The sequence below is a fragment of the Trifolium pratense genome, linkage group LG3, assembly GCF_020283565.1.
Source record: "Trifolium pratense cultivar HEN17-A07 linkage group LG3, ARS_RC_1.1, whole genome shotgun sequence".
Lineage (NCBI taxonomy): Eukaryota > Viridiplantae > Streptophyta > Magnoliopsida > Fabales > Fabaceae > Trifolium > Trifolium pratense.
Window position 1 is genome coordinate 13,729,081 of NC_060061.1, and position 12,288 is coordinate 13,741,368.

At 32.3% G+C, this 12,288-nt stretch overlaps 1 protein-coding gene across 1 annotated transcript; it reads right to left on the minus strand.

Moving 5' to 3' along the window:
- Nucleotides 1-4,435: 4,435 nt before the first annotated feature.
- Nucleotides 4,436-10,079, minus strand: LOC123914395 (two-pore potassium channel 3-like). Its single transcript, XM_045965527.1, has 2 exons — nt 8,611-10,079; nt 4,436-5,192 (listed from the first exon to the last, which is right to left on the minus strand). The coding sequence occupies exons 1-2, from the start codon at nt 9,717-9,719 to the stop codon at nt 5,045-5,047; spliced, it is 1,257 nt and encodes a 418-aa protein (XP_045821483.1). The 5' UTR covers nt 9,720-10,079; the 3' UTR covers nt 4,436-5,044.
- Between the last annotated feature and the right edge of the window lie 2,209 nt (nt 10,080-12,288).

Below are 12,288 nucleotides of genomic sequence, written 5' to 3' on the forward strand. Positions count from 1 at the left end.
TATCGGAGTTCGAACTTGAGATCTTATGATTATGTTTTTGGATGTTGTCGTTGTCATTTCGTATATAAATCCAAAAAAGAAAGGGATAAAAATATTTTGACTTTAAATAGCCCCGCTACAAGTAAACAATAAGATTGGACTCCTGATCAGATTAGTCGATCTTTAAACCGAATACCGAATTTTCAAAAATTAAAAGAAGAATGGGAAGGATCTTTTTATAGTCCTAATTAAGTAATTATTAACTTATTCGTCCTCCATGATGTGCTCAGTGCTCCCCCACACCTCTCACATCGTTATGTAATGTTAGAAATTTCATTTCATCAGACAAAGCAATTCTTATCTAGTAGAAAAGCCTCTCTTCATAATGCACTAAAATTTAACTTAAATAACAAGTTTTCTCCATTCCACAAGTTTTTTATGACTATTTCATTGTCTTGTAGCATAATGTATGATAGTAAATCAATCCACATCACCAGTCACTTTTTGGCCTCTAACTCATTTTATTTTCCTTCTGAATAATTATTTCCAATTTGACTTGATGGCTAAAGTCAACATTTCATCAATCATAGTTCATACACACTCACCATTAATGCCACTTGGAATGTTCCAACTTGTTACCATTTTTTAATTAATATATTTCGTTATCTAATATTGATGTATATACATAGGCCTCAAGTGGTTAATCAGCTTCTTCTATAATAAATTACTCGTGTTTGATTTGAACAATTCTTGAACAGACTTGTTCACTTCACGTTCACGCCGAATTCTGAATTACATGATCTTTTTTCTCTACAAATCAGAGGATTACTCGTGTTTGATTCGAACAATTTTTGGACAGAGTATACGGCAGCACGGCTTCCAATGCTTCCACACTAGAGTTGAGCTAGCTTTGAAGGTTTTTAATAATGTGAAAGGTTCCTCTTTGATTTGATTCTTGCATAAGTCAAGCATATTATTGACTGTTCTACCCACTATAATCCTTTCAACTTTAGCATTATTAATTAATTAATAATCTAAGACGTGTATATTGATCCCTCTTAATCTCTTATGACCCACCAACATTTACTAGATTAAGTACTACTAATGGAGTAGTATTAGTCAAAATCGTTAATTGTAAAAAATAGTACAAGTGTTAAGTTTAATTTGACGTAGTCATGTCTTTAACTTTTCTGCCTCACATTTTTACCATATTCCTAATTCCTTTCCCTTCTCCCCAAAAGAATTGTCAACTCTTGTTCTTATTTCTGTTTATATTCAAAATGTTGGAGCCATTTCATATATAGATTGGTTCAATCACTTGCATAATCTGTGATTTTTTTTTGTTACGCTAAACAGATAAATTCAAATTGATACTTAAAATGTGACGTATAGTACGGAGTATGATACAAGTGGTAGATATTTTAACTCTCTTAAGTCTTAACTATTTAATTTGGAATTTGATCTATATAGTCTGTGTATGCAAATATTAAATTTTTACACTTGTAATATTTAATATCAACGAATTTTCTCTTCCATGACTCTAGCCAAACTCCCATACCTACATCCATACTTAAATTTACGAAACTAAACGATATATTTGATCGACACTCTATACATATAATCTACTAATTAACGATAAAATGGTCTATTTCCCAACAAACAATGAGAAGAAAATTGCAAATTCTCACTTCAAACAATATTGCTTGTAAGTTGTAACTCTTTCAAAGACACGACTATTAATCTCTGATACACTCGAAAGATTAGAGTTGTTATAATAAAGAAAATTCGATCTAACTCGATCTTAAAAATTTATAAATAAATATCTACTTTATTTTTCTTCAAACAATTCAATGCGAAACTTGGATGAGCATACTTTGACACATCAACCACATGATTTAAATTTTGCTGAATTCCTGTCTCTTAAGTTGTCTCTTAAGTTAGCAGAAAAAGTGGTAAAGTAGTGACCATTTCTAAAAGCATGAAATCAGTGGAAGACCAAACTTAGGAGAAATTTTTTTAGGACAAATAGTTTGGAAAAATCCGAGTGTTATTTCTGATGAAAATATTTTTTAGCCAAAAATTAATTCGCGGTCAAACTCTGAATTATTAAGACTCCTCCTAAGAATCAGATGGTTGATACTAAAAAAAACTTGGATGAAATATGTTGTTTTTTACCTGAAGTAAAACAAGCTTGAACTGTGTTCAAAAACTCAAGTAGTAAACTTCCAGAACACAGTGTGGAAAAAAAAAGAAGCATGATCATTGCAACTGAGATTGGTTTGATTTTGATTCTTCCAAACACAAAAGAAGCTTTTGAAATTTACAATCGTTTACTAAGTCACACATGTACTACTAGTATAGCATAATTATATAGAACTTTTACTAAGTCACACATGTACTAGTAAAACACAATTATGCAGAACTTTCCATTCAACAATGAATTTGGTTGAATTCTCATAAACATAATTAACCGCTATCATTACAATTTTGTTTGTTTTTCCAAGATGGAAACATAAATAATGATTGTTACTTATACAAAAACAATCTAAAGAAATTATAAAGAGAAAAGGTTAAAAGAAAACATAATGAAAGCAGCCTTTTGTGAACAAAAATAATCAAAACCACACCTAATTCTTTCTTTTTATCTCTTATAATACAAGATTAAGACCCTTTTCATACTATGAATGAAAACCAAAAAAGCATAGTCTATCATTTATATAATACGGTCCAAGTCTTACCTAATTCCAATAAGCTTAATTTATGCAAACAATTAGTCACATTCACATGTTTTTTTAACAGTTTAGAATCTTGACTTGTGTTTTATTTTACTGCCTCCGATCTTTTTTATAGGAACACTTCACTTTTTAGATTCATTAAATAACTGATATATTTGGTCTATATAATACCAGATACATCAGTTATTCAAAGAACCTAGAAATTCAATTGTTTCCTATAAAAAGATTGGAGTGAGTATCTCAGTCAATTAACCTCTTTCAATTGTGCCAAATTAAGATGAATTTGTCAAACAATTTACATGGAGAATGCTGCCAAGGTGAGTTTACCTTGAACATTGTTGTTTAATGTGATTTAATATTGTTTTTGTTAATAGTCAAAAGACTGCACAAGTCTTAGATAATGTGTAGCTTTGACTAGCACTATGTAATTTTGTCATTTTCTTTTTGTTTGGTGGCTAACTTGATGCTTGTTCAATCAAAATTATGAAACCACTACAAAAGATGCAACCAGAACTTAATTATATAGGTTATATAAATTTTTAGACTGGTTGTGGAAGAACAATCAAGTTGCTCAAAAGTATGTAAAGGGCTAGTTAGACAAGTCAAAAGGTTTCAATTTTTGGAACATTTTAAATTTGTCAAAGATGTCAGGCTTTTCAGATAAAAGTTTTTGCCTCCACTTAAATGCATTCACTCATTCACCCTTATGCTAATTGACATTGTCGGCACGATCGTTAGATCAAAATTAGACAGTCTAGATTTTAAGTTTGATATATTAAATTTTAACAAATAAGATAAAATCTACATTGAAATTTAGACCTCTTAATTTCAATCTCGATCTAATCACTTATGTATTGAATGCAAGTTCAATATTTTAGAGTTTTTAAAAATCTAAAATCGACATCGAAATGTAGACCGCTCGATCTTGATCCAACTACTACCTGAATTAATGCATGAATGTTTGGGATTGGTGATTGCAAGAAATCAGAATTCCCCTTCTAGGGCCTCACCAGTCACCACTGATGAATGCTACATTATTCATAAAGCAGTTAATTATTGTTCCTTATAGAATCAGTGTCAGGGAGGAATATAAAATGAATCTACTACATATTAAGTGTTTGTCCTAGCTAGGTTATATATGTGGCCTATGGCTATGAATTTTTTTCACTTGTCAGCCAAATAATGCATGTTGCAACGTGGTATACAGTAGAGCTATATGACATAGAGAGAGAGGGAGAGAGAGAGAGAACATGATTGGAAGATACTATGTTTTTTACTTTTAACAGTTTGATCAAATGATGACTTTACCAAGGGGATTTCAAGATCAATATTCTGTAGGACAAGATCAAATATTGAGACATATTTTAAGTCTCATACCAAATCTCAACAGTATTGGTTGTATTTGAGTAAAATCTCACTTGTAGATTAATCCACCGTTACAAGTACAAATGATTCAACAATTTTATTGATGGCTATTTTTCTTTTGAGAAAAATCCAAAAGGCTAATCAAAGTTACATATTACTTGTCCTGTAAGGCATGTTCAGAAGCATATGAATGCAAGTATGAACAAGTATCTTTACTCAACTCAGAATAGGATGTGTAATAATGCAACTATGCAAGTACTTAAATGAGAACTACAATCTTGGCTAATTGAATCATCTTGGCAAAAACATTACCAAGATGTTCCACATTGATTTGCACAATTAATCAAGAGACAATCTAAAGAATCAATACATTCATTCATTTTCAAAAAGAATATGTACAAAATAATTATTTAACCAACCAAAATTGTGCTCTCGATTACCACTACAAGCCATCTCATCGGCCTAACAAATACTATAATTAATTTATAATACCAAGAATTCCACCAAGACCAATACTTATCATCCTCTAAATAATTTACAAAATGCCGGCAAAAGAACCCAGAAATTTCACCAGCATATCGTGCCTCGTCATGTTACTGATCGTGACAAAAGGGTGTGAGAGGGAAAATCACCTACATGCAACTTGATAATCTAATATCCTTCCAAACCCTCAAATGAAAAATGTTCCCATGCAACTTGAGAAATGGAGATGTCCATTATTATAGTTTTGAAGTAAATCACTGATATAAATGCACGCCTTTTGATAATTGTTGACATTAACTGTGTATTGTATACACCAAAACTTTAGTAATTGTAGTGTTTGTTTATTTTAAGAAATGAAGAGGATCTCTACTCCCGTTCTTTATGTGACAACATTGGATATAAAATCACCTTGATCATTGGAGGCAGCTTGATTGGTGGGTTCAGGAACACCGAAGGAGTACTAGCCACGCTGATCGAGCTCATCAATTTTGACTCTCCATGAGATCACCAAGTGTTATTTTTCCACAGTTGCCGGTATCTAGTATATCGAATTTCTCACTGACCTGCATGATGTCCTTCTCTGTCACTTTTCCCATCTCCTTGAGCTTGTATATAACATATTCTGATTTACTGCATACCCAAAAACATAATATATTCAGCCAAAGCACAAGATATACGTGTTACCAAATTCAATCAGAAGAAATTAACATGTCTAGGATAAAAGTTAAAAAACATGATTCAAACAAGAAAAGCACTTGATCAGGTTTTCCATTGCCATAAGAATTCAATTAATAAAAAATGTATTATCCTGTGAAGCCACCGAAATTGACAAAGTACTAATGTCAGAAGACTGATATGACCTAATCATGAAATTCGACAGCTTGAGTTATATTCATCCAATCTTAAACTTAAAATGACAATGTTTCAACATTTCCCAACTTCTTCTCTTACAATCTGCTAGTGATTCACACATAAGTATTTGTTCTTCTCAAGTCATACACTGTGGCCGTTATAAGAAAGGCTTAAATCATGTTGTTTTGCTTAATTTGATTGTTCTAAGATTTTCTCGTTTACTTGAGGAGATTATGAAGCTTTAATTTTGGCCATTGAAGCATCATATTCCTCCTCCCTCTTCTGCATTCTACAGCTACTATGGAAAACATCTGACCAGCATCCATTGGTGAATTGTGATCATCCTCTACTAATATGGTTACAAACAAAAAATGCATTTTTAAATATTTAACTATATAATTTCATAGGAAATATATATGCTCCCTACTTTGGTCATTGCTCCCTTTAACTGCTTAGTATGGTCGCAATCTATTTACCCTTTGTCATTAAGATTTTTGTTTATATTTTTGCATTTTACAAGTAGAAAGAGAGGGTAAGGAAGCGAAAGTTCTGATTGAATTTGGTAATCTGTTCTTAAAAAGATTTGATACACAAATTGGTATTTATACTGATACCAATACTTATAACCTCCTAATTGACTTTGTTCAGTTAGTTACAAATAACTCTGATTATATAACCAACTTTAGTTAACTGCGATAACTGAATAACAGATTTTGTAATCTGTTATTCCGTTTCGGTGTACCTACTGCATTGTACTGCAGTTACTCTCTTAAAAACTGCTCCTTATTTGATTACAAACCATTCCCTCTTTATCATCTCTTAGTTCTTTTTATTATTAATATATCTGGAAAATTAAAGATGCTGGAAACCAGTCCTACGAGATACTCAAATATACAACTCAGTTTAAAGCTTATTAAGTTTTAAACTTAATCCTTAAAATTGAATATATAACTTGGGATCCAAACATGGCTAGAAAGGCAACTCAGGGATGCTGGAGACATCCAAGAGATGAGATTACTGGAAAGGCAAGTTAGCAAGATGGTTAGAAAGATCATCAGCATCAAGAACCGGTTGGTATGTTCGCCTCTTACAGTATTCTTTTAACCCCTCAATTTCATGGTTCACCTGCTAAACCAATATTCCCTTATTCTTTCATTATTGAACTCAAGGGTCTCATCACGATCATACAGAGCAAGGATTAAAACGTCACCAAATCCCCCAAGAACAACATGTAGAAGTCTTAAACCACAAGAAAGTTTAGTATATTATAATTATCAGATAATAATAATAATAACAGAAATTGAGACCGAGGCTCATCTGTACCACACAGCCATGGACACTTCACAATGGCATGCCTTATCAATAAGATAGGAGAAATCACCATTAGTATAATTTGCAATGGCCTAATGGGATATTGATATGAACTATAGCTAGTCCAACACTAATCTGAAATAACCAAAGGCCAGACTAAATCTACAATAGTTCAAACTTCATCCGGGAATAGTTGGGGCCAGATTGCATTTGAGGAAGTCAGGTTCAAATTTTATCCAAGATAGTCGGAGGCTGCCGAAAGAACCCCCCGGCAGTGAGAACTAATCTAAGACTATTTGGCAAAATTTTATCAGATAAGAAAAAATGTGGTTGAAATTTTAGACTCAACTAACAACAAAAGAATAATGGAAATGATGACATTGGTATGCTATTATAGTTCCAACCCTCAAGAAACTCGGGACAGATCATAAAGAATGATATGGCAATTGGAACATGTTGTAGTTAGAGTTTTAGATGAGGAAGGAGGGAAGAGAAGGGATAAAGACTTTGAGTTGTGATTATGATTATTTATTATACAGAAACAAATAATGAAATATAAAGAAACACGGAAACTAATTCTAAAAGAAAACCTAAATGTTCCACCCAAATGTACGGTAATTTTTTTTATATATTATAACAAACATATCATGTGTTGTCTCCTTTTACGATGATAATATAGTTTAACAGATTGAACCTTCTAACACTGGACTTCCAAATGTGTTGATCCTACTAACCAAATACCAAAAATATACAACCACTAATTAACTAGTAGCCAAATCTACTGCTTTTAGGAAGTAAAATGAAAAAAGGAAGCTGCCAATTTTCATTAGACTTTCTAACCATGGACCCCAAGTATTACGCACAATATTACTTGCTGCAAACCTTAAAACAGAGAAGTTGAATCAATCCCATATATAACGGACTATGAACCAATTCACTTTCTATCTCTCTGTCAAATTTTCAAGCACACCCTAAAGATATTTTCTTCTCTAGAATACAAATCTCTAAATCCAGTTTTCATAAAGCATTGATACTGTTGCATTTTCCGTAGGCTATGCATAATTACAGATACTCAAATTAAATAGTCCTGAATTCTAGGAGAAGTATAAACATGGGCATCAGACAAGCACTGTGTACCAAGTCATTTCATATGTTCTTTATTACCATGAGGTAATACTAGCAACACATGCAGACCTCAGGAAAATTGCTTCTAGTGAGTTTCGCATTCATAGTCAGTCATTGAACGCTGCTTTAACAAACGCGGAGGTTCAGCACACAGTTTCTACCCATATTTCTCATGTTATCAGCATTTTTAGTCCTGTAGATACTATCATTAAGTCCCTCACTATTAACCTGAGTACCACATGCCCCCCACCCCACCCCTGCCAAAAAAAAAAAACAACTTTACTAGGGATTTTGCCTTTACATGTGTTCTTACTGTCTTCTACAGCTAAAGAAATCAATGTTGTTTGGATTAGTTGATCCGGAAACAGAATGATGTTAACAATATTAGAATTATAAATTCAGTCTCACTAAAAACAGGTATTCAACCACAAACAATCACTCTGAATTTAATTGAATACCAGACATTAAAGATATCATCAAATCTGTAAAACAAGGTAATTCCTGTTTTCACATCATATTTTATCTTGCCGGATCAAAAAACTTCAGCTAATAATATTTTTATGTATTTATGCAAATACAAAGTTCCTACTTCAGAAAATGGTAGTGGAAGCATATAGTAAACAAAAAGAAAAAGTATCATTCTTGAAAATCTAAGCAGTAAATAAATGCATTTCATGTTCTACTTTCACAAACAGAAACATCTATTGATATCGAAAATAATTAACCTTTATGCTATGAAAACATATTGATCAATACGTACCTCACAAATCCATTATTGTCTATGTCAGCAGCAAGAAACTCAGCAACAGTCATATCCTGACCAAGAATCCACTTTGCCATCATCCTATGCCGCTTATCCACTCTGGCCTCAGCCAAATAAAGGAATGCTCGGGCAACCGCAAGCGTTGACACAAGCAACCAAATTGCAGCAAAAATCCGACCATGCATGGTCTTAAAAGCATGATCACCATATCCAACCGTTGTAACAGACATAACTGAAAGATAAAAAGAATCCACCCATCCAAGGCTTTCGACAAAATGCATAACCCCTACACCAAGTCCAATACAAAGTACCACAACCAAAAGTGCCAATGCAACCTTCATCCTAATCCTCATCCTCCCTTTCTTCACATCAACTAAATATGACCTACCATCTTTCCCACCTCTTCCCTTCACTGCCCTCAACAAATGATTCTCTTGCAAATCAAGAACATAACTAACCATTCCACTAAGCAATATATCAATAAAACCAAAACCAATCAACACAAACAATATAGAGAAAATCTTGGTTGCAGTACTATTAGGTGTAATGTCACCATAACCTATTGTGCACATTGTAACTATACAAAAATACAATGCATCTACTATAACATGAGTTTCTGTTGATGTAAAATCATGACGATTGAACCAATAAATAACAACCCCTAAAGCCAAATAAAGAACAAGAAGAATAACAGCTTGATGAACAATTGATTGGCTACCAAATTGAGGTCTTTTAACAGATGTACGATGATTGAAATCACTGATAACAGCCATAGCAGGTGCAGTTTTTGAACGATGAAGATTTGTTTTACCCCTTGGATAATTAGGATCAAAAAGCCAAGAAGATACTTGCTGTGATGAAGAATCAACAAAATCTTGTGAAGATGAACAAGAAGATCTTGGTGAATTACGTGAAAGATTTAAAGCATCAGCCAATGGTGAAGGATCAGCCAAAGGTGAAGGACCAAAGATGAGACGATCTTTGAACTCAGAAGGGGTAACAGGAACAACCATTTCATCATTTTCAGGTAAAGGAAAAAGATGATGTGACAATGGTGAAAGCTTCTTCCTTGGGCTGAAATATGGGAGCAGTGGCTCCTTTTCCATGTGGGGTTGTAGAAAATCAATTCAATAGATGAAAAAATTGTGACTTTTCAGAATCAAACACTTTTTTATGATGTGGGTCGGTTTCAGAACAGAGAAAGATTGTTCATAGAATAAGAAATTGCAAAAGAACGGAAGAAAAGAACAGTTTTTTATTAGTTTTTTTTTTGTTTTAACGATGAAAGTGTGTGGGAATGGAGGTTATGATTTGATTGAAGTATAATTATGATGATGATTTCATTTACAAAGGTACAAGAAAATAGGGACGCTGTTGACGTTTGCTGTTGTTTTGTGTTGGGATGATTATTGATAATGTTTTTGTTTAACTTATGATTATTTGTGCCGTTCATTTGCTTTGCTTTTGGAAATATCAATAATCCTAAAATTGACTTAGTTTTGCTTTGTGTCTAAAATTTAGGAATTTGGCATCATCAAACATTCAAACCTAATAAAATAAAATTTCCATAATGATTTTATTCCTTTTTTTCCTTTAGTTATGTCGAAATCAAACAACCTTAATGTATTTTATTAATTACCAAAAGTTCGATACATACCTAAAATAATACTCTCAAATTTATGAAAACTAATTTAATAATTGGTCGTCCTAGTTCTCTCGATTTTAAATACAAGTAAAATGTGAAAAATTGGTCCAAATTTCGACTAGATACATTTAAGTTATTGTTTATACTCTCTCCGTTCATTTTAAAAACTCTGTTTGGATAGATGGAATATAATGGAATGAAGCGGAGCAGAATGGAATAGAATAATGTTCCATTGTTGGGATTTAAAAAAAATAATAATGGAATGGATTTCATCCCATACCACCGGTTACCTTCAATTTTGTTCATCTCCTTTTTAAAATATTCAAACATTGGAATGGAAGATTTATTCCATTTCGCTCCATTCCATTCCACTCACATCTATTCCGCTCTGCTCCATTCCATTATATTCCATCAATCCAAACAGAGTCAAAGTGTTATTTTTTACCACTTTACACTGTTCAAATAATCTACTTTGATCATAAATTTTTATTAATATATAAAAACAAATGTTAGCAAATAAGATATTGTTCAATTTGTCCTGACGAATATTTTCAAAATATAAATTTCTCATAAATTTTATAATAGATAATTAAATATATTAGTGATCAAAGTTATGCATTGACATGTCTGCAGTGGTCAAAAGCGTCGCATAAAAAAACCGAGGGAGTATTTAAGATTGAAGAGAATACAATATTGTAAGAAATTATATTTTCTCCAGTCTCAAATATAAGCAAAATAAATCATAGAAAATTAATGTATTTGGTATAAAATTTGAGCCAAATACATCAATTTTCATCGCTTATATTTTATACCAGAGTAGTATCATTTTGCTTTCATCGAGTTTGTCAAATAGAGGTTTCTGTCTATAGCATTGCCACTCATAGACTGTATTCCCATTTTATGTACTCATATATCTAGAAGTTGTATTATGGAACACATCTCAAACATTTATCTTTGCAAACTCTCTTATCTTCCTTCTTCAAGCCTCTGTTAAATCCTCTAATCTTTTAACTAAAGGCTCATATTTTAGAAGTTGTATTGAACCATTGATAGAAAGTATATTTAATTAGTGGAAACAATTTTTCTTTCATTTCTTTTCCATCTTCTCCGTGTACACATACATCAATACATTTACCACACACATCACTTTTAACTTTTTTTAAAATATTAGTATTTTGTTAATTATTATTCTTTGCAAAAGATAAAAAAAATAAATATATCTTTATTTTCCTTCTTGACACATCTACCATTTTTTCTCACCATAACATTGATAACATTCGGTCATATGAGTTTTTTAGTAGTAATTTGATAGTATAGTATTTTAGTAAATTTTAGGTGTAGTATATGATAAAGCTAAGGAATTTAGCTCAATTGAAGGCAAAAGTGACATCTCCATCAGCAGATCTTTCACGTCTTGCTGGTTTTTCACCTGAATACTTAAAGATGAAGGTCAGCCAATTTGTTTTTTGTGTTTGAAATAACTTTGAATAAAATGTGCTTATAATATATGAAACAGTCAATATTATTTATATTCTTTTATCACAAGTTTTTTTTTTCATTAACTTTTATCATTTTCTCCAGGAATATTTGACAACCCACCTTGTACTTGTGGATGAGTTAATGAAAGAACCTGTTATGATGGAAAACAAAAAGGATATGGAGGTGTTGGTGAGCTTGGATGAATTACTGATGCAATTTCTAACAACTGTGAGCATAATGTAAGTTATATGAGTAACTTGTCATAATTAATTGCAATATGGTTTTCTGTTTTAGCTATACTCACTCTTCTGCAGTGGTCCGTGGCTTGATAAGAACACTCTAATTGAACTTTCAAAGAAAATTCTTTCAAGACGATCTGAAACAGCACGCTTCTTGTATAAACTGTTAGAGTTGTGTTAGGCTCATGGCGCGCCAATGAGCATGTGTGTGTGTGCGTAGGCAGAGCAGGCCTTGCCTGCAGTGGCTTGGCTAGCAAGTCATTGCTCGAAGTGTGTGTGTACTTACTTGTAAGTGACTATATGACTTGTAAC